The sequence below is a fragment of the Cervus canadensis genome, chromosome 26, assembly GCF_019320065.1.
Source record: "Cervus canadensis isolate Bull #8, Minnesota chromosome 26, ASM1932006v1, whole genome shotgun sequence".
Classification (NCBI taxonomy): Eukaryota; Metazoa; Chordata; class Mammalia; order Artiodactyla; family Cervidae; genus Cervus; species Cervus canadensis.
In genome coordinates, this window is record NC_057411.1 from 3,780,945 (window position 1) to 3,804,129 (window position 23,185).

Here is a 23,185-nt window from a genome sequence, read left to right on the forward strand (position 1 = left end):
CCCTGATTTTCACGGTTGGCTGGTCTGAGAGGCACGGGGGTTACTAGAGAGCCAGAAATACTGTTAGAGTACTTATCACATATCTCTCAGTCCATGTTTTAAGAATCTCAAAAGTGCTCAGAATTTAACAAGAGTATGTGTGTGTGTGAATTATTTGTGCTATGAAGAAGAGGGGGAGAAGCAATTATACCTCAAGCCAGAAATATTCACCCTCAAGGCAGCTGTGAGAGTATTATACCATTGTATTTTTTTAAACTAAGAATACATTTGTTTATAAAGTATATAAGCATTTTATGAAAACATTCTTTATAAGAAGAGTAAGAGAACAAGCAAAAATAAAAAGCAGCCACAAGAAATGCTGTCCGAATGTCCCGCCTCCATTTCAGAAGTGAGAGAAATGATGGGTATAGTGATGCAACCCTGCAAAGGATTCCTTCAAGTTTTTCACTTTTTTTTTTTTTTAATAAAATGGCATCAATTGCTAAAAGCATTATGACCTTTGTTATGCTACATAATACTGATATGAAATGTGAATAGTACAAAGTTCATTATATATAATATAAGGTTTTAATATATTACATTTGTTTCTACATAAACAGACTATAAATATATGTGCCATAGCATGTTTTATAGTCATTGCTCCCAGCCTCTCATACTATGGTACCAAACAGAAAATATATCTTTTTTAAAAAGAAAAGAACAAGGGCAGAACCAGTAGAAAGAGCTTTACATGTTAAAAGTCTAAATAATATAATAGGTATTGTTATAACTTGGGCTACAAGGTAATTTTGAAATCTGGCTAAGAATTACTCAGAGAGTGAACAAACCAAATCATATTTTACTAAGGCGTACAGGTCAAATGACGAGAATGCTGACTGGCTGGGAGCGGGGCGGTGGGGAAGGGACAGTCAGGAAAATACTGAAGGGAAGGGGGAACACACGGACAGGGGAGAAGGAATAAGAGTGTAAAATCCTTCCTGAAGCTTTGACACCACAGCTCCACACCGAATCTACTGCGTTCAGGCTCAGACAGAGAGGTGGGTGTCCATCCAGAAGAAACCAGAAGCTGGTTCACACAGTCAGAAATCCTCAACGTGACAGGGAGCCTCCATCTGAGTGTCCTTTTCTGTGGCATCCTGAGTAAAGGATCAGTCTCAAGACAAGAAGCCAGAGCTGCATCATTTCCTTCCTGGGGCTTGGCCAGGAGACACGTAAGAGAACGGAAGGAACTCTCATTAGGAGTCGGAAACAGCACAAGGAACTCTCATTTAGCCCAAATGGGAAGAGCACGCAACCTTCTAAAACCAGTCACCTTGTCTGAAGCCTTTACATTTCCCCACAAACCCTATGTCCACCACCTCCACCAGAGCCAACACAACACATGCGCAGGTTCCAGGGCACCCCCAAAGCAAGTCAGCATCTTCCTTTCCATCAGTCCAAACCCCACAGGTAAGACGTGGCTCCAACAAGCAAAGCTTCCTAGATGGATTTAGCTCTAAAGGTCTTTCCCGTCTTCAACACCTAAAGCACTTCCATTGCCCGGTTTCTCTCCTAGTTTTAGGAGATGTCCGCTCCCCAGGCACTGCTGCTTCTCTGAGGGTGAAGTCATTTCTTGAACTTCTTTTGCTGCAACCCCTGGGGCAACCCAGGGTAGGGCGCACCCACCGTGCTTTTTAAATGAATGAAAAAAAGAATAAGGTCAACACGGGAAGAAGACACAAACACATTCTTGGGTCACAAGCATCTCAGGAAATGCCTAGGGGACTGGCTCCCTGCAGTCTGAGGTCCTTTTTTTGAAATGAAAATCAAACGTGGCTACTTCCTGGTGGTGGAGAGAACAACACTTGAAAATCGGAGCAGCACCTCTCGTGTGATTTCCAGGACTGGGGGACGCGGGTGTCTCCTTTTAAACCGGAGGAGAGCTCAGTGTGGTCCCAGAGTCAGTCTGGAGAATCGGAGCTGCACTGCCGACCTGTGGCCCAATCTCCATCAGCTTTAAAAGTTCAGCCTCCTCGCTGGAGTACACAGTGGTGTCCGTGTCGTCAGAATGATACCCCGACTGGTAGCCGCTCGTCTGGTTTGAGCCTTCGGATGCCACAGACTCCTTGCTTTTGCTGGGCATCAGTCCACTGCGGAAGAGATGGCATCCAAATAAGTTGGCAGAGAGAAGGCAGTTCTTGTGCATCTTATCCTAACCCCATCCCCTACCCGCTGTGGGCTGTCAGTTTCCTGGAGACGCGGCCCATCCCTCCCGTTTGTTAATCAACATAGCAGGCTTACTCAGACAATGTCTATTTTCAGGTACTAAGATGAAATCTGAGTTTCAGATAAGTCCTCTTATTCGGGTCCAAGACTTTCAAGCCTGAGATGAGATGAAAGGCCATTCTCTTGGATTATGCAAAGGCTCCAACCAATGGAACCTTTTTATGGCCTTGCAGACTGACAAGTTTGTGTACAAGAAAAGGAGCCAAAGGGACTCTTTCATGATGTGGGAGGAAACTGGGATGCTCTGAAAGTCCAGTGGTACTTGTCATACACTGCCAAGTAGGGGATCACAAGGCCCGTGCATGGTGTTAATAAAATTCTTGAGCAACTTTAAACTTTAGTAAGCTGAAGCGTGTGTGTACAGTCAAGCTAGACATGTCAAAAACTGCTTTTTACTCATCAAAACCACATTCTTTGGAAGCATGGAGGACGGGATCACTCGGCAGCAACGAGAGAATGTTTTCAATGGTGTGGAATTGTGACCAACGGTAATCATGTCAAAGCTTAGAAAAAAGCTTAAAAAGGCCTTTTGTAGCTGGGTGTAGGCTGTGTGGAGCTTAAGTCATTCTGAAGTACAGTGATTTTTCCCCCTTACTAGGTGTTTTACCAATCTATGCATGTTACAAACCAAAAGAAAAAAGGATTTTATTAACTCTATGTTCATATATGGTTTAAAAGTTATTTCAAATAACTAGAAATGCATCTTTTCTTTCAATCCAACCTCAACAAAATGGACTTAGTGTCTCAGACAATGGAATGGTACATAATCATTGCTAAGCAAATAAAATACTTTGAATCAGTGAATAAAACATATAATTGGCTCTCACAATTTCTCATCATGGGCCTAGGGCAAATGAGAAAACTGCACAATGGCACATTTTAATTTTTTTTTTCTTAACATGAGCATCACTCAATAATGCAAGGGGGTTCCCATTTTATCCAACAGTTAGATTGTAAGTAGCTCAAAATCTTCTCAATTCATACCTAGAGTGAAACTGTCAGCAAATAAATAACCATTCTGCATCCCACTACTCTTATAAATATAGAGATTCTTATTTATTTCTTAAGTTAAAAGCAGGTGGTGGTGGTGTAGTCGTTAAGTCATGTCCAGCTCTTGCAACCCCAAAGACTATAGCCTGCCAGGCTCTTCTGTCCATGAGATTTTCTAGGCAAGAATACTGGAGTGGGTTGCCATTTCTTTCTCCAGGGCATCTTCCAGACCCAGGGATCGAACCCAGGTCTCCTGCACTGTAAGCAGATTCTTTACTGATTGAATTACCAGGGAAGCTAAAGGACGCCAACTGTAAAAGCAAGTACGTCTATTCAAAGCAACTACAAACTCCTATAGAACTATGTGGAAGACATTATATTCAAAATCAAATTCACTGTTTTCCCCACAATTAAATACTCAATAATTCAGCCAACAGTATTTAAATATCCTAAGCAAGTAGACAGTGGTTTACTTATATATCATACTTCTTAAGGACAGGTGCACCCATTTCTGTTCAGGTTTGAAAATTCTTCACTATGGAGTCCACAAAGATTTTAACTATCTCAAAAGTTTTATTAAAGATCAAGCCAATGACCTCTTTGTCACTTAGCCAATATCACACAAACCACTGACCACAGCAAATATGCTCATAAATTCCTTAGTATACATAAAATCTGGTAAAAAAAAAAAAAAAAACAACCACCAAATCCTCTTATTTCAGATTCTTTTTAGACTTGCCAGGTAATGTGCTTGTTTCTGTTCTTTATTACTTAGGTTGATGCAAATTTGCCTAACAGATAAAGATACAAAAAAAGGAAAACTCTGCACTTATGCTCAAAGTCCTAAGTTCCTTCCAAAAATTCCCCTTGAAATTTGTCTTTTCTATTTGGCTGAACCTTACCTAAAAGGTGGGGCTAACTTGGTTCTGTCTTCCAGGGTTTTCAGCTCTTCAGATGCAAGAACCATCCCACTGTCGGTCTGGCTGTCCTTTTTAAGAGACAATGAGATGGCACAGTTGATTGAGTGTATATACTGACCAATCACTTAATCAAACTGATTTCCTAACCCATCTCTGAGACAGCATTTCCATGTTCAGGAGAGGTAAAGGTATTATAGCCAGAAACTGTACTGGCTATGAGAGGAAGCAATTGCTTCCCCAAGAGACCCAGGCCTGGAAGAAGAGAGGAATTTAGGAAGAAGCTAAGGAGACCCATTTCTATCCCTCTTTCCACAGTAATATCATTTACACTTCAGTGGAATTTGGCATGAAGCTCAGTTGTCTTGAACCTTAACCAGGGGCTTCACTTATGGAAAAAACAAGGCGGCCCAATAAGTTCCATTGCTATAATGACCCCAAGACACATACCCACAAGGGCAGCCTCATAATGAGGCTCCAAGACTCTAATGCTTAGGCTAATATTTGTCTAGCTAATGTTTCATCTTTGGTATTATTTCTAAGACTATTTTTAAAAGATGTACTTACATCTGGGATGACTTTTACTTCTGGTTCTTCCAACGGGATATCTTCAAATGTTTTTACACTGACGGGCCGGCTCTTTCGCTTACTGTTCTGCAGATACTGACTGCAAAAGAACAAATATTTATATTTTAGTGGTGGTATAGTTGACTGCAGATTCCACAAGTGATACCTAAGTTCATTATCTCTGAACCACAAGTTTAATAGCGACCTTCAAAACATCCTCTGGAAAAAGAAAAACAAAACAAAAATCTTTCTCTGCTAGCACACACCAAAGGCTTAATTTCCTGTGAAAGTCCATTTAAAAGTATAATATAACAGAGGGGCCTAGATGAGCCCCCTTTCCTTTGAATCTTACTTCTGAGGTCCAGGGCTGGACTGAAGACAATAATAGCAGACTCAGTGGTCAGCTGCCTACTACTTGACTTCCTGATTGCCTGCGATTCCTCCACTAAGCTCTCAGCATATCGCTGAGTGTTTCACATCTTTCTGGCCATCTTCTAGGCAAGTTATCTAGACAATGTCCACAGAGCAACCATTCCATGAAAGATGGGCAGAGGAAACACTCCCAGATTTCACTGGGTTCAGTAAAAGATGCTGAACCCAACAGACTCTGGAAACCACCTTCTCCTGCTATATGTAATACAGGTTTAATGGGTAGAGGTAGGCTGAATCTCATGATCTCTTATATTTGGCCCACAGAGTTGGGGCTGTAGTTTGAGAATCATGAGATATTCCGTCTATTTCCAAGTATACCATGGACTACACAGACTTGGGAAAGCCACGAATATATTTCTATGTCCCTGTTTCCCCATCTTTAAGATGTACAGGCCAAAGCTTTCCTTCCCTCACTCGCAAAGATATCTGGAGGATGAATGAGGTGATCAGTGGTGGGTGGTAAAGATCTTAGAAAGAGTTATGATCCACCAACCAAAGCTTGTTTTCCTCCTTTGAATTCCAAAGACTACCAGTTTCTTTCAAGAGTCCAGAGGACAGAACCTGTCAGACAGCACATCACCTGTCCCTTAGGGATGCTTCTTCCCCTACCATGTGACTTTGGATGAGTCTGAGTGATTTTGTGAAAACCCAAGTGGAGAGAAGCAGTCTTTTTCACAGGAAGGGACAGCAAACTCAGTCTTCACTTGAACCCCACTGTACTTCCCACCCTAGCAGCCTTCTAGATATATTGCATATTCCCTGTGTTTTCTGTGACCAAGTGGAGAGAGGACTCAATTGGGCAAAGGAGTATAATGGAAACCAAGTTTCCCCCGCCCCCCTGCCCGAGGAGGCTGGTTCTTCCTCTACAAAGAGAGAATGAGGTTCACCAGTGACAGCCTCACTCAGGGAACCCCACGGGAAAGAGGACACGATGTATTAAAAATAAGGAGACTGAAAAGCCTACTTCTCCTAAATCCAGTCCCAAAAAGTGGTAGTTCTACCAAATTACTGGTACCATCGTCAATCATTCATTCATTCACTTCAGGAACCCTCTATTGAGATGCCCATGTGCCAGGCGCTGTGTCAAATGATCCTCAACCACTGTCTCATGGCATCTCCATGGTACCTCTCTAGGTGGGTATCATTAGCCCAACTTCAGATTTGGAACTAAGATATAGAAAGGTTAAGGAACTTGTCCAAAATCACTTAACTAGACTACCTGGATTATCATCCTGAGGGCAATGAGCAGCCACTGAAGAATTTTAAGCATGAGATTGACAAAGTCAGATACACCCTTTAGAAAGATGACCCTGGGTTCAGGAAGGTAAGACCAGAAATCATGAGATCAATTAGGGATCTGTTCCACTTATCTAGGAGAAGGAAGGGCAGCTTGACCAAAAGGTGATGCCCACAGGTCTGGAGAAGTAGACAGATTCCAGAGGTATTTGGGTTGTAGCATCAAGTAGAGTTGGTGAGCTTGGGCAGTAATGCAGCTGCCTTAGAAAGGCCACTTTCTTGATTTCTGAGCCCAATAATTCCAAACATTGCTCAGCCAGTTCCAGTTGACAAGGCATTTTCATATACATTGTTGCATCTGTTCTTAACAAATCTACACAGTAGGATTTTCTTATTTCTTATTTGGAAAAGAGGAAGTGATGGCTTAGGGAGGAAATAACTAGAATTGGAGCTCAAACTTAGGTTTCTAGAGCCCATGCAGGGTTGTTTTTGTTTGTTTTGACCTCACTCCACATTGACACCCTTGGAACAGCATTAGGAAGGAGAAGGGAGAAGAGGGCAGTGGATATGACTGTTTAGTTCTTCATTAAGCACCTGATATGCATGCAGCCCTGCTCACTTCCACGTGTGCACTGAGCGTGCAGTGATGTGGGGTGGAGGAGGGGGAATGTGGGCTGTGAGACAGACAAAAGGTGAAGAAAGGACAGGTTCCTTTCAAGCAGTCTAGTATCAGAGCCAATTTCAGGAACATCTAGCCAGCAGGCTGTCCCTGGCATCAATCTACAAGGCGCATTTATATCATCACTAGCAATTAACCAAAATGAGAGAAAAAAAAGTATGTGCCAGAACCTTTCTCTGGGAGAGAACTGAAAAGAAATCTTTGCTAAGCCGCTTGGAGTGGGAGGTGAAACTCCCCGGGGAAAACAGTGGAGCAACCGCAGATGGTCCCCAAACTACCCTGTAAGGAAGATGAGCCCAATTAAGATGTGTTTTCTTGCAGGAAGCATGCAAACTGGGGGCCGGAGCTGATCCATAGGGAAATTAGAGAAAGCAGAGTCTAGACACTAGTGGTCCTTCCTCCTCACCCTTCCCCCACATACCTCTCAGCCTCTTCGCTAAATAAATGCTGAACAAATATTTTTTAAAATAGTTAATGGGGCAAAAAATCAGGAGGTTGGCTCCCACAGGGATGTCTCTGTCCTGCTCTATTTATAACACAATGAAATTGAAAATTATAAGCAGGAAGCAAGTGAGAAAGACACCTCAGCTCTCCTCCTTAACTGGCAACATGAAGATAAGAGAACAAGTCCCCTGAGAGGTGCCCCAACCTCTCCTCTTGCTCCCCAGGGAAGCAGAACCACAAGCGAGCATCGAAATGAAGTGTGCTGCGTGTAGACGCCTGGACTCTGCCTCGCTTTTAACCTAAATGATTAGAATGTGACTGTGGTGTCTTATTTTTAGAAAAGGGAAAAAGGTGGAGGGGGTTGAGTGGGAATGCAGACAAGAGATTCCAATTTCCATTTTATTTTTCAAATTATGGCTGGATAAAAGAGAAACTGCACTGCAAAGACCAATTCAAAAGGCACAGACAGCAAATAGCAGCCAGGCCTGCGCTGGGAGTGTGGTGTCACATTTGTCCACGCTTCTGGGGATAAATGTTAGCAGCCCTGCTTTAGATCCAGCATCGCATTTGGCACTTCCATCACACATACATGACTTCATCAACCCTCAGCACCATATGCAAAGCGCCCAAGTGAGCCAAGAGGCTGCCGGCTAGGTCCTCACCCCACCTGGTCACAGAAAACCCAAGGAACACAGCTCATGATCAAATGGCTTTCCGATCAGGCAGAAGGCAACAGTGTTGCAGGAATAATTACCACACCAGAAGGCCAGTTAAACTTGAACTAGGACTTTTTAAACACGGGGGTGGAACTATGGATTTTCAGATCTTCATTTCATTACTCCTTCTATTTGAGGCCCCCTCCGTGGTATGGGAGGAAACAGTCCTGAGTTAGATATCAGAGGAATGGGATTCATCCCCACAATGTGTTTTAAGCAGCTCACATAATAGCTATTATTTATTGGGTATTCTCCAGGTACCAGGCACTTAGAAACTCATTATGCCATGTAATTCTCAAAGTCATCATTTTTGTACACCACCAGTGTCCCAGCCTTGGTCACACTGAAAATTTGCCCCACATCAGAGCTGCAAAGAGCAGACTTGGGAATCCAACCCAGTTATGAAAGTCAAAGTGTTAGTCACTCAGTCATGTCCGACTTCTTTGCGACCCCCTGGACTGTAGCCCTCCAGACTCTTCTGTCCATGGGATTCTCCAGGCAAGAATACTGGAGTGGGTTGCCATGCCCTCCTCCAGGGAATCTTCCCAACCTAGGCCTCCTGCATTGTAGGCAGATTTTATCATCTGAGCCACCAGGGAAACCCAATTCTATCTGACTCTAAAATCTGGATCTTTAACCACAATATTGTATTCTTCCAGGTAATTGCTCAGAGTCTCATATTCAACATTTACATCAAAAGATAATAGTATCTACTTTGTCTAACTCTGGCAAAACCTGGTAAGAAAAAGTTCTTTCAAAAATGCCAGAAGTTCTTGACACAGATGGAATGGACAGCTTACTAGCTGGCTCCCACCCACTCTGAGCTTTCCTCTCTCCCACGGCAGCACCCCGGCTACCCGCACCCCCGTGGAAGTCTACAGGGCCCACTGACCAGGGCGACTCCCCACCTGCCGTCTGGCGCCCTGGCCACAGGCTAGAGCTCCATTTCCCCCCATCCCGAGCTTCGAGGCCCCCACTGCAGCCTGTTCATGCTCAAGCAGGCAGGCTGGGCCTACATGGTCAGGGGTGAAGTTATAGGAGGAAAACACCCAAAGGGGTGGGAACGGGAACAAAGTGAAGTGAAGTAGTCCCAGGCTTATGAAAAGGCAATTTTAATATCATATTGTAGAAACCATATCAACTCTTTCCTCATGCACAGGTGCTGGGAGAGAATAAAAAGAAAGCTGCCTTTGGAACCTTTCTACAAATCAGGAAAATACTGCAGCGCATGTGTTTTAAATAAGCCCAGAAGTCCCATTATGCAAATAAAATGCTGAAAATCAGACTTGGGAGGGGCTTCTGAAGATGTGCTGTCCAGTCTAATTCAGGACGCATCCCCACGGCAACTGTATCCCAGCCAGAGAGGCAAAAGTGTGCTTTCATAAACGCATAGAACTCTTCCTTCCTGAAGCTTTCCTAAGCTGTTTAATTCACATTAATAAAAGAGTACATGGGGATAATTTAAATACAGATGTCTTTGTAAAATCGGTCTCTTTTTCTGGAGATTAACAAACTATGGCATTCCAGCTATTTGCAGCTGCAGGGCTTAGGATTCTGAAAGGAAGAGCTTCGGCCGCAATGTGGACCACAGATGGGAAGAGGTTCACCTACCCAGGCGCCCTTTCAAGGGGGACCTCTCAGAGCCAAGGGTGAACGCGCAAGTGAGATGCAGCAACTTCATACAACGTCCTTCCGCCTCCCCAGGATGACCTTGAAGCCCCTTCCCCCCAGGGGATGTTGACCTTAGACCGTACCTGATTCCTGCTGTGTTGTCATAATGGAATTTGGGGTCACATACTTCCTCTTCCTCCATACAGGAAACAGGTGAGGTAGGCAGAGAGAGTCCCGAATCCTCTTCCATGCTCAAAGTCTCTGATATGGGAAGAACAATGTAGTCTTTGCCATCCTGAAACAACAAACACACAGGGCCGTTGTTATGGCTTCAGTCCTTCAAGAGCCTTTACATGAAAAACAAAGCCCACGGGGGCTTCTTGTTTATGGGGACGTGGCTTTCATATCTGGAGGCAGAACTTTAAGACAACTTTAAAAATGGCTTGTCAAAAACACAAGGGCACTTGAAAGGGATGTGTATACGAGAGCATACTTAAGGAACTAACGAAACAGGAGGTGGGCAAGGGGGCAACAGAGAAGGCCGGCTACAATGAAGACGAAGCAGGCTGTGGTTACAGATGCAGCAACGGAACAGGCAGAGCTCGCAGGGCTGAGAAATCATTTCTTCACAAAGTCCCATCTGCACCAGCCAGGTCCTTTAAAGGGCATGTCGTCCAATTTTAGCCTCTACACTTCAAGGCAACGGAAAAACTGGTGACAGTCGAAAGAAAAGCAATATACGTGCAGGAAAATGGGTCTTCTGAGAAAAGGTTACACAGCTTAACATTATTTCATCGAGAGAAATAAATAAAGGGCAATTTCATACTTCTCAATGTTTGGGAGGTTTATTGATAAAGACAGATTTGACCCATTGTCCCCCAGCTGTTCAGAAGAAAAGTAGGAGGAAATTGGCTTCCATTCACTGCGGTAAGAGGTGTTGACTGGAGAGTAAATAACTTTCTAAGGGTAAAGACTACAATAAAATCCTCCAATGGAAGTTATGGGGGCCTGGGATTTCATGGAGGGGAAAAAAAACAAAACATTTATTTTGCAGGATTCAGATGTGTTTTTGCCTGAAGAATGTATTTAAAATTCCTTGAAATTCTGTCCACTGTTGATATTCACCCACTGTTGATATTCACTTAATCAACGAGGTTTTGTTTTTTTCAATTTCGGGGTTTTGTTTGTTGTCTATGTTTGCTTTTTTTACTTCGTAAGAGCACCCAAAGACACCAAAATATACATCAGTAAAAATAAAAGTCATCAGCTGCCAGGTTATGAATTGGGATCTCATCTGCTTAAAGGGGCAATTAAGACTTTTAGAAAAGCACTGCTGCTCGGATCTGGAACGTGGCTCCTTATTCAGCGGCTGAGAGGACCGCGTGGAGGCCATGCGAAGGCAGCAAAAGGGCCCTGGACACCTAAGTCCTTTCTGCAGAAGCTTCTTGCATGGAGGTCACAGACCTGTTGAGCATTAGCTTGTAGCAGATTTCCCAGGTGCTCCACCAGCTCTGAAAACGTGGGTCTCTGATTGGGATCCCCATGCCAGCAGTCAAGCATGGTCTGGTACCTAGGGAAGCAAAACACTGATGTCATCAACTGTCTCTTTCCTCCTGATCTGATGCTGAAAATAAGCACTTGAATGAGTAAACATTTATAAAGAGTCCACCATGAGCCAAGATGCTAAATAGGGAGATGAAACTATGTAAGACATAGAGCCCTGGCCTTGGAGAATGAAGTGTGTATGGAGAAGGAAACATCATAAATCAACATGTAGTAAAAACTGACTGGTTCGTACAGATAAACTGCTGTCATTTCAAGAAGGATGACTCTGTGCTTGAGATGATCAAGGAAGACTTCAGGGGACAAGTAAGACACACACTGGGCCACAAAGGTACACAGGATGGAAAGTCTTCTAGGCAGGGAGAATTTTTGTGAGTAAAGAAGGAGGATAGAGAAATACGTGAAAAATCTTACATTTCTGGTGTGGTGTAATCAGGGGCTCTCATTCTAGTTCCTTCTTTCAGTCGCCTACAAAATTCCTCATCAATCTTTACTCCAGGATATGGAGAAGCACCTGAAAGAAAACAGGAATGGGACATAATTGATTAGATTTTCTCTTGCAGAAATCCCTGAGTCTAATTCACATATATATGAGCCTGACTCACACCTTCTTCACATGTATATCTTTTTTCCCCCTTTCTTTCTCTCTCTTTTTTTTAAAAAGATTTTTTATAACCCAAAGCTTCCAAGTAAGTTTCATCCAGTGAAGGTGAGATATGGGAGTAACTGACTTTTATCATTTTCTTTGCAGTATGGATGGAGAAACAAGGAGAAGGAACTTACCTAAGGAAAATATCTCCCAGAGCAGGACTCCGAAAGACCACACGTCACTCTGAATTGTGTACACTCGGTCAAAAATCGTTTCTGGGGCCATCCACTTCAAAGGGAGGCGAGCCTATAGGGGTAGAAGACAAAGAATGAGAACCCAACTTAGCAAAAACCTGAAGAAAAAACTTCCATTATCCCTGCACACAGCTTCTCAGGCTGGCCCAGAAGTTTGGATTCTGCAACTTAATAGATCACAGGGTGCACCTTTGGAACTTACATCTCCTTTTCTGACATAATCTGGGTCTTTGTAAATATCCCGGGCCAAGCCAAAGTCACAGATTTTAACCACGTTCTTTTCCGACAAGAGGATGTTCCGTGCTGCCAGGTCCCTGTGGATACACTGCAAAAAGAATTGTGTGCATTAGAGTTCAGCCTCGCTGATCTCTTCTACATCTGTTGTGACCTCATGCTTTAAAAAAAAAAAAAAACAAAACCCACATCAGAAAACCAACTGATTAACAAGCACTGGGTTAACATCTTTTATCAACACTTGGGGAAAAAAAAAGTCTGAGTTTCACTGAGACACACATCTGCTTATTCCATAAACAGCCTCGGACCCTGGAACTAACTAATTAAGTTATAGCATGCTGACGGAGTCATAAATAGACTTCTCTTGGACACAGTTAAGAATGTGTTTCTGGTCACATCCACACATCCCTTTGGCCTGGCACCATATACGGTTAAAAGGCGTTATTCTGAGGAGGCCCTGGAATGAATGACTACACGGAAATCAGAGACAAGGGGCTCTCCTTGATTTGGGGCCCTTTGTTGGTTTCCCCATTTCATATGTAACCAAAGCTGGACCGGCTCTGAGAAGTAATTCTGAGTGGGGCTCACCCTGATTTCAAAGTGCTGGCTTATCACAGAGGCCAATGAAGGCACTCCCAGCCTCTCGCCCATCAAGGAGATTCTCTGATGCACACAAAAGGAAAAGCCAATTCTCCTTGGCTTTCCTTCTACTCTTTTCTGTACCTCAGTTTCTCTCTTCTCTGCATCTCCTAACTTCATCTAACTTCCTACACTAAGCAGTTCTATCTCTACTGGACAGATTTGTGACGGAACAAGAGCCTTGGAGAACATTTAGAAATGAATGAAAGGCTCAGATGAGAAACTCTTAGGTCCGTGGAACAGTGATGTGTGAGCCAAGCATGAGGGACCCCACACCTTGCATCTCTATAGCACTTTTCCTCTGAACAAGCAAGGCACAGGGATATATTGTATAACACGGGGAATAGAGCCAGTATTTTGGAATAACTGTAAATGGAGAAAAAAATTCTATAAAAATTTCAAAAAAATTTTTTACAAAGCACAGTGTATAGTATGATTAAGCAAGCTAGGAGACTCCAAAAAACACAGTCCTTCCTACTTCCTCCCCCACGACCTACCAAAGAGCTTCCTTTTTTGAAGCAACCAGGTGTTATTCAAGAATCAGCTGGTAGATGCAGGGAAAAATGAAAGGATTCTCTCCTCCAACCCCCATTCCCTTCCCTGTGAAAGGAGCCCTGACTAAATGGCAGGCTCTGGCCTTTAAAACATAATAAAATAAAATTATCAAGAAGGGCAGAAAGCCTTTCTTTTTGCAAAAATCCTCTAAGATTCCACTTCTCTCCCTTCTTCTTGGGAGCGAGAAGACAAGACTTCCCAGGCAGAAACCTCTGGGATCCTGAGGCTCTGAAAGCTGTGACAAGATTTAAACACCAGAAAAAGACACAGCTGAGGGATTTCACTCTAATTTAGAAACAAATAACAAAATAAAAATGTTAAGTCCTTCTTCTCCAAGTAGGCTGCAGCAAATGCATTCTGTCAAGTGATCATTTTTCCTGAAACTTGATTTGAACTTGTCTTGTTTCATGTAAAACCAGCCACTTTACCCTTTCCAGAGTGGTGACTTCAACCTCACCACCTCCACGATGTTTACAACCTTTGGAATGCTTGTGACTTGTCACGTACCCACCTCAGCCTTTGTTCAGCCTACTTTTCTAATTTTAGCTCTTTCAATTGCTCTCTCTAAAGTCTGTCCTTCCTGGTTTCTAATTATACTACTAACAAATACTTCTTGATGGATGGTGATGAATGTAAAAGAAATGAAAAATAGACTCTCTTACGCCAAGATATCTGCAAGGCTCAGCCCCTCACCTCTCTCAGGCCACTGCTCAAATTCCATGTTTCCCTCAAGCCATGCCCACTTAGTTTAAAATCAGTGCACAGAGAGAAGCAGATGTACATAACACACAGCTCCTACAGACTCTATAACTCTTGCTTATTTTTCTACACAGTACCTACTCCTACCTAAACCACTAGGTATTTCACTCGTTTCTGTTGTCTGCTCCACCCACTGGAACACAACCTCCACGCAGGTAGACAGTCTGCTGACTTGCCCACACAGCATCCTTAGTGCTTAGAACAGGGGTCCCCAAACCTTCTGGCACCAGGGATCAGTCTCAGGGAAGACAATTTTTCCATGGACTGGGAGTGGGGGGATGGTTTGGGGATGATTCAAGTGCATTACATTTATTGGGCACTTTATTTCTATTACATCAGCTCCACCTCAGATCATTAGGCATTAGATCCCGGAGGGTGGGGACCCCAGGCCTAGAAGATTGCTGGCACTTGGAAGCTATTTATCACATGAATTAATTTCATGAGCTCCTAATATCTCTTTAATGAGCAGAAACGGAACCTCCCCAATTGACTCTCTTAACAGTCTCAGGAGTGGTGAATGAATTACAGTTCCAGACAAACATGAATGGCTGGCATTGGACATCTCATTTCCAAATCTGTGACGTAAAGAGATACTCTGTCTCACCTTCCGTGATGCCAAAAATTCCATGCCCTTAGCCACTTGGAAGCTGTAACAGATGAGATGCTCCAAGGTCAGGAAGTCCTTGTATAGATCTTCAGAAACTGTCAGAAGATACAGGAGCACAGAGATTGGTATTTCAGTCAGAAAGTATTTGCTTCTAAGCTTGATAGAGTAATCTTCATTTTAAAAATCGGGAGTTAAATTTCAGGAAATAGAAGCAGAGAAAAAATGCTTCTCTCTTCTGTATGTATGCTGAATCATGGTGTATTAATAGCCTTCATCAAACCCTTTAGCCAAATATTGGTTTTTTTCCATTTTAGCCAAATTGGGAGAACAAATCCAGGAGACAAAATGGAGGTGAAACTGGCATAGATAACAGAGGTAAAAGAGGGCTTTTACAAATTTGCTGTTTTAAAATTGTTTTTTTTCATGTACCCAGAGGGATAAACAATAGTTTCATATCAAGAACTCTAAAAATAAAACAACAATCTCCGGGGTCATTGAATCTTTTCTCTCCAAGCTTTGTCCTAGGATAAAGACTAAAGGTCAAATTATAATCTACAACGGATAACTAAAAATACCAAAAATATATTTATTTCTCTCACTTTCAAGCTGAGAAAATGCTGTAAACACAGTAAATCAGGCCTGTGAGGATGCTTTTTTTCCTTCAAGGATATGAACCAGAGATGACAGGAACATCGAAAGAAAGATAAAGTTATATAAACTCATGGTATTTACTTCCGGGCAAGTGGTACAAATAAACACTAAGACATTACTGGGTGTTTCAACACGATCTCTTAACTTTGGTCAGATAAGATAAGACGTGGCTTCTCTCCTGGAGACAAATACCAGAGTAAATGAAAACTCAGATGTAATACTAACCTTGTATTAAAAACACTTGAACCTTTTTCTCAGTGACTTTCTATCTTTAGGGCTAGAGGCCTCTCCATGAATAATGAGTGAAAACCTCTTCCTTTTCCAAAAAAATGAAGGCAAAATTCCAGGCCAACACCCCCTCTACTCCAGTGATTCCCTCAAGCTCTGGGGTCTCCCGCTTACCGGCCACCATCTTGTGAGAGAGAAGACGGGGCAGAGACTGCCCCACTCGTGTGCGCTGGGTCTAGACCACCTCGCCAGGCTTTTCTAGACCACATTCTACCTCACACTGCCTGCGTGGCTTCTATGGGAAAGAGGTTAGTTTTATGCTCTGCGGCCTCATGTCAAAGGGAACAGAAGTGGGTTTCTTCCACTATTTCATAACAGAACTCTTCTATGCTCACGTCTCAAGAAGAGCCAGATGTCAAGAAGCCCCATCTCTTCCTCCACGGGGCTGTCTCTGCTCCTTCTGAGGGAAGCAGATATACAGGGTATCCTGAAGCTGGAAGAGGTTCTGGAAGTTAGGCTGGGAGCACAGCTCCACTCATAAAGAGCACTGAAATATCACTGGAAGCATAAGTGGATAAAGAAACAGGTATTTGCCAAGACTCCTCTGAAGAAGCATGGAAGACTTGATAATCCACTTGGGATGGGGTAGAAACAACAGATGCCTACACTGCCTTGGAAACGGTTGGGTGTGATTAACTGAAGGACTTGTGTTGTGCTGCTGAAGCAGACAGGGTGGGGCTAAACCCCTGTGGACAATGGGGAGGCTGGTCAACCACCATTGTGGTTGTCTCCTTTGCACCGAGCCGCTCCTGCTGACACATGTTAAACCAACTCTTGAGGAGCACTGGCTTGACTGTTGCCAATTGCTTAGCTCTCCCGGAAGACCGAGATTTCTCAGGCTAGCCATGCTCCACTCACAACCTAGCCCACTGCTTCTCTAGACCTTCCGCCCTTCCCTTTTGGAGAAACTGAATGGAAGCCTTCTAGAAATTCAGGTCTCTTCCAAATACTGGGTAAGACTTTTCCAGGACAAAATTCTTTGTCACATCCCGTCACCTGGTCTGTTCCCACAAGAGCATGTATTCGGCATGGAGGAAGCAATGGCAGGTACCTTCCTCCTCCTCCACGTCACTGAGGGACTTCTCCTCAACAAACCCAGAGCTGGCTGAGCTCTGGCTGCTGGTGATGCTGTCTAAGCGGCGTTTAGGATCCATGGTGATCTCCCCAACGTATTCTTTGCCTTGCCGGAATTGTGCCCCCTTGGTCTATAAAGAAACAGATGAACAAACTCCTTGAATACCAGGAAATCTCTAAAATATAAACTACAGAAGCAATTTTAACTATTAGAAGATGAGGGACATCAATTTCAGGATAATGAAATCTCTGGGCTGAAATTCTGGGCAGGTGTGCTACATAAAACATTTTCTTCCATAAAGCCTGGTTCCTTTTTAACTTAGAGATAAAGGCCTTGCTTCCAGTTTCCCTCAGACACACTTCCAACATTAGGGCACTTTGACAGTGAGATTGATACTCGATAGGGTCAAATATGGCCAAGGAAGACAGAATAATCCTGAGCTGTCCTCCCCTTCTCATTCTTTTTCCTTAATCATCCACCTTTCCCTACTCAGCATCACCTATAATGGGTCAGTAGATTACACTCACGAAAACAAAATACGAGATGTGTCCTCCAGAAGGTAAAAGAGACAAATACAACAGCCAAGAAAGGAACACGAAAAGATTCCTCACAAGTTCCTCGCAGAGTTTTACTAAAACAATTCATCTGTACCACTTTGAGTTTTCCTCTGCTTTACAATGTGGCCACAGTTGAGGTAGAAAATGACATACCTTGTAGGGGACGAATTCATTTCTCTTGCCTCTTAAGTAAGTCGAGAGGTTTCCAAACTTGCAGAATTCCACAATCACCATGAGTGGCCCTGCAGACAGCACAGCATACCAAGAAGGAAAAATGTGTTTTCACTCATGTTTCTCACCAAGTGTTTAATACATCAATGAGTCAGAAAACATCATAGACAAGGCTACAACCTTTCACTGGAAGCAGGATCATAGAAATCAGCTGCTTGCCATTCCCTTAAATTGTAATTTTTTTCTTTTTCTAACAGGCAACTCCAGAAAAGATTAGTCAAAATTTCAGAAGAAAATCCACCCACTTGCTTTTCAACACCTGAGCTGATTTCATTTTAGGGGGAACTACTCTTAAATTCCTTTGCTCTCAAATTTGGGAAAAAGTTTACTCCTGTCCTCTGAACACCTTTTACATAGGAAGCAAACTGGATTATAGTGATATGGCACTTTTTAATTCATAGGAAGTTCTAGAATAATCTATGGTTCCCATTAAATCTCCACGGAATACATTTATATCTAGGAATCTGCCACACTTAAGGAAACCAAGGCCATGGGAGTTGGGTGGTTCCCTCCAATGCCAGCAGGAAAGTATATGCTGAAATCCCACAACCAGAGCCGTCCACAGACACTCACCCCCTGGCTTGGTACAGGCACCGAGAAGGTTGACCACGTTGAGATGGTGGCCGATGTGAATGAGGATCTTGAGTTCAGACATGAGGGCTCGGTGTTCACTGTGTGTTGCTCCTTCTGCAGATACAGAACAAAGAAGGCAACCAAACATGCGGGCCTTACCTTAGGAGGGTGAATGCCACACTGCATGCATCTGTGCACCCCTCCCTCCAGGGATAACATAACTATGAGCCAATGACAGACTAGCTACATTAAAAGACAAATATAAGTTGTATTTTATAATTCTAGATGAGATTCTTTAAATGCACCCACAATGCTTGATATTTGAAGGAAGCCATTGTGGGCCTTCTTGCAAAGTGGAGAAATACATCTGCAAAGGAAATCATGCCCAGGTTTTCTCCTTTTACAAAAGTGGATTTTCACATATCAGGTTTACCAAGCTTTTTAGGGCCTGATTATTTCAGTGCTTCCTCATAAGGAAGCAACATCATGTATTAAATATCCTCATGTGTTATGGGCTCTGCTGAAGTTCCCATCAATCTGTGCTAAGCAGGAAGCTTAACGAGGGCCAGCTGGCAAAGCCAGTTGGCACATGAGGCTGATGAGGCTAAGACTGTGCGTTTGATCCTGTCCAGACGGGTACACTTCACTGTGATTCACAGACGTGGTCCACACCTCAGACCCTGATGAGCCACCTCATCAGGTGAATGATTACACACCCGCCTTGTCCACAAGGGAGAAGACGCAAAAGGAGAGAGATGGCTTCAAAATGCACAAGCCCTATTGGCAAAGGATCAGCAGCACTGTCTCCATCAGGGAAAGCACATCACAATTCTAGCGCAGAGCTTTGTAGGCATGACCTCCCCAGATTAAAATGGGAAGACCAGAATACCATTACTATCAGGCCTAACAATTGTTTGCTGTTATTGTTTAGTTGCTAAGTTATGTCCAACTCTTTTGCAACCCCATGGACTGTAGCCTGCCAGGTTCCTCTGTCCATGGGATTTCCCAGGCAAGAATACTAGAGTGGATTCCCATTTCCTTCTCCAGGGGATCTTCCTGACCCAGGAATCAAACCCGTGTCTCCTGCATTAGCAGGTGGATCCTTTACCTCTAAGCTACCAGGGAAGCCCCTAACAATTGCTTATGAAACTTTTAATTCTTAAAAGGTCACCCATAATCCTTTTTTCCCCAGCACAACCATTCTTTTGCCTATTATCGTTTATATACTCCAATTCTAGGGAACATGGCTACTATTTTTACTTCTTAGATCAAATTTCTTTTTTTTGCTTCTTGATTGTCTATAGTTATCTTGCTAATGCACCACAGTACACTAAGAAGCAATTTTGAAGTAACCTGGCTTTTATTTTCCTATGGCCCAGCAACTAAGTATACCTAGAGAGAGAGTTGTAAAAGCTGTTTCTTGTATGAGGGCTCTCAGGCAAGGTGGGGCGGTAGGGTAGCTGAAATCTATCCCAACTTTGCCTGCCAGGCCATGGACTCTGGCATGAGAGGAACTTTTTATCCAGTTTGCCCAAAGGCATTAAATAGTCTGGCTGCAAGTTTGTCTAGTGGGGCCATCTAGCCACAAAGCCACTGATAACAAGCCTTCATCACGTTTAAAGGATGGGATGAAACAGATAGAGGGACATATCGCCACATAGTTTTGCTTTTACCTTTCAACATTTTGACAGCCACTGTCTTGCAGGTTGCTGTCTTGTCAATTCCAAAGGCATCTGCTTCAATCACTTGTCCAAAGGCACCACGACCAAGAGGCTTACCTAGAGTCAACAACAAACAGACGTGGACTGTATCACTACCGAAACCACAGGCAGAGATTCTGAAACATCCTAGTTTCATGGACGGTCCTGTTAACCCCCTTGTCCTGGCTTAGTGATTTAATACCTCCCTCTTGCCTGGTGGTTCTGATGGTAAAGAATCTGCCTGCAATGTGGGAGACCTGGGTTCGATCCCTGGGTTGGGAAGTTCCCCTGGAGAAGCGAATGGATACCTACTCCAGTATTCTGGCCTGGAGAATTCCATGGACGAAGTTGCTTAGCAGGCTATAGTCCATGTGGGGGGCAAAGAGTCAGACACAACTGAGAGACTTTCACTTCATTGGGCTTCTCCCAGGTCCTCATCATCTTCACTCTCAAAATGTCCTGCTCTGAGCAATTATACAAGGAGCCTACTTCTCAGTGACTAAATGGATGATTACTCAAATTCAAGAGATGAAATGAATTTTCTAAACCAGAGTCTAACATTTGAATAGACTAGATCTGTCATCAGCCTAAACGAGGATGAGATGGCCTGGTAAACCCAATATCAAATCAGTATCGATTGAAAACACACCTAGTTTCAGCCGGTCTCTGGGGAATTCCCATTTGCTGGCATCATAAGGCAGGCGTTCACAGTGCTCATCCAAGGGGAGTTCGTCTGGATCCATGACGATGGATAAGTAGCCCGTCTTCAGTTCCCCTCCATTGGCCTGGAAAGCATTACTCTTTCCAGTCACACACACTCTGTTGTTTGGCTGTTGTTTTGTGAGCTTGTTATTGTTGTTTTATAGAAGCCCCGTTCTTGGTGTCTCATTTTCTAAATGGTTCATGGAGTGTGAGGGTTGTCCTAGTATAATTCTGTTCCCAGTGTCCCCTCAACCCCCAAATGAGCTCAGAGTTTAATTCTCAAATCTTAATTACACTAGACAGTCCAAGCCCATTTCTTCTCTAGTTGCTTCTATCAATTAAAGCCCAGTGGCCCAGCCAAAAGTAACTGGGTAAGAACGTTATTGTATAGAAATAAAATTGTGCCTATTGAGCCAATAACAATGGAAAGAATCAACTCAAAGAACTCCAGTCAGCTTTCATTAATCATGAAAACCAATGTGAATGGGACAGAAGGAAAATTATTCTGTTACCCGCTTAACGGTCCGTAGAACGATGACAAGAAGTAGCCAGAAAAACATGGCAATCACTGCAGTGCCTACTAGAATAATGACTTCCAAGTTTGTCTTTTCCTGGGCACCTGGCAATACACAAATGAATGAACGTCAACAACTGGAAACTCATACTTTTTGACATAAAATAATAAAGTTCAATCACTAAAGCAAAATTTCAACCTCATGAACTCAGAAAAATCCTAGGCACTAATAGTCACACTCTCTAACTTGGATGGAGCTTATAATATTCTTAATGGATAATTTAAAGTTTGCAAAATATTGCTCATGAAAACTTCCAACAATAAAATTATAAAGTAATAAAGGAGAGATATTAATATCTTAAAAGACAAACAAAGTGTTTGTAAGAAGAGAAGACTTTGATGGAAAGAAAACAGATCATGTTCTGTAGAGAAGAAAAGTATTATGTTTGGAGAAAATAAATGTCTGATTTTGTGCTGACAGTCTATATTTTGATCTTTATGGAGTTTGAGGAGGACTGTTTAAGAAAACAAGTAGGGAAATAAATGTATTCCTTTGGCCGGAGAACCATTGGTGACCACGCACCTACTAGGTGCCCATCACTGTAAATATGTCATGCCACTGAAGTCTTCTCAATAACCCTCAGTTTTCAGATGGAGAAGACGCTCAGAGAGAATTAAGGTATTTCATCAAGGGCACACAACAAGTTGCTGGAATGGTCAAGAGTTAAACAAGGTCTGTCTGAACACTGGCTAACATTACATTACCCCATCCTCCTGTGGTAGTAGCCTCAGTGCGGAAAGAGAGAGAGCTGAGGCGAGTGCTTGAGTGCACAATCACTCATGAAAGGACAGAGAAGAGAAAAAGCTGAAGGTCAGCAAGGAAGCTGCAGATGCTCAAGACTCCAGAGGACCGCTCTGAGGGGGGAACATTAAGCCCAGAGGAGGCTTTCAACTAAGAGTGATTAGCAAAGTGGTGATAAGGAAGCAATTATCACTTAGGGTCACCCGCCTGTTGGAGGAGTGCAATGTGAATCAAACTGGGCCACAAGCTGTGAGCGTGGCTCAGGCAGCCTCAAGAAGACAGGAAGACAAGTAATTAATTAGTTAGCAAAATAAGAGCTACAGTTGAGAGACAAGCATCAAGTCTGCTTGCATGCAAGCAGCTTTTGTTTCTCTGCTGGTCTTACTGAAGGATTTCTCTATTTATACATAGAGATTGAAATGTCTGTTTGTTCAGAGTAGGAAGTGCAAAGATACAACTGTCTATATAAGTTGGTGCATTAATATTCCCATGTGAACATTTGGGAAACTAGCAGGAGCCTTAAATATGTACCTCATCCTTTCTCAATATTCTCTCCTGGTGAAAAGTAAACATAATCTCAGTGCCATTGTTACCTAGTTAGGCCTCCTTGAAACCAGCTGCAGAAAGCTGACAGAGTCGAGGCAGGGCATGGGAGAGAACTGGAAATCTCCCTTAGGATTTGCCCTAAAGCACAAAGCAGTTTGAATGTGACCAACCGCCATGACACTTGAAATCTATTTGCAGGTTATAAAATGGCAATAAACCTACAGATTTGAAAAGAAGTCAAAGTATTGAGATGTAATACTTGACAACACAGATTAGACAGACTAAAGGGACTAAAATGTAGACCTTGAGAGACAAATTAGGATGCATTCATAGAAATCTGTCAATTCCTCCATCTATCACCACTCCTCTCCTTCCCCCTGCATACCATTCCTTCACCCACATAATACAGTTTCATTGTCCCACTCATGGGTTATTTTTTTTTAAAGATAGGAATACACTTTTGAAGATAAAGTATTCTGTCACAAATTA

The 23,185-nt window shown here is 43.0% G+C and overlaps 1 protein-coding gene across 2 annotated transcripts in view; it reads right to left on the reverse strand.

The window, feature by feature from the left end:
• Positions 1-224: 224 nt before the first annotated feature.
• The window catches only part of KDR (kinase insert domain receptor), a 44,886-nt gene continuing 21,925 nt past the window's right edge, over positions 225-23,185 (reverse strand). The window contains exons 16-30 of one of the 2 annotated variants that reach the window (XM_043447752.1): positions 21,347-21,453; positions 20,782-20,917; positions 20,106-20,210; positions 18,433-18,546; positions 17,782-17,870; positions 17,048-17,201; positions 15,055-15,152; positions 12,466-12,588; positions 12,204-12,315; positions 11,835-11,934; positions 11,322-11,427; positions 10,001-10,152; positions 4,740-4,839; positions 4,158-4,243; positions 225-2,129 (exon numbers count right to left, since the gene is read on the reverse strand). In XM_043447752.1, the coding sequence (XP_043303687.1) occupies positions 1,907-2,129; positions 4,158-4,243; positions 4,740-4,839; positions 10,001-10,152; positions 11,322-11,427; positions 11,835-11,934; positions 12,204-12,315; positions 12,466-12,588; positions 15,055-15,152; positions 17,048-17,201; positions 17,782-17,870; positions 18,433-18,546; positions 20,106-20,210; positions 20,782-20,917; positions 21,347-21,453 (1,805 nt within the window). In that variant the 3' untranslated portion in view covers positions 225-1,906. The remainder of the gene's footprint in view (positions 2,130-4,157; positions 4,244-4,739; positions 4,840-10,000; positions 10,153-11,321; positions 11,428-11,834; positions 11,935-12,203; positions 12,316-12,465; positions 12,589-15,054; positions 15,153-17,047; positions 17,202-17,781; positions 17,871-18,432; positions 18,547-20,105; positions 20,211-20,781; positions 20,918-21,346; positions 21,454-23,185) is intronic. The other variant, XM_043447753.1, reaches the window with a different exon arrangement.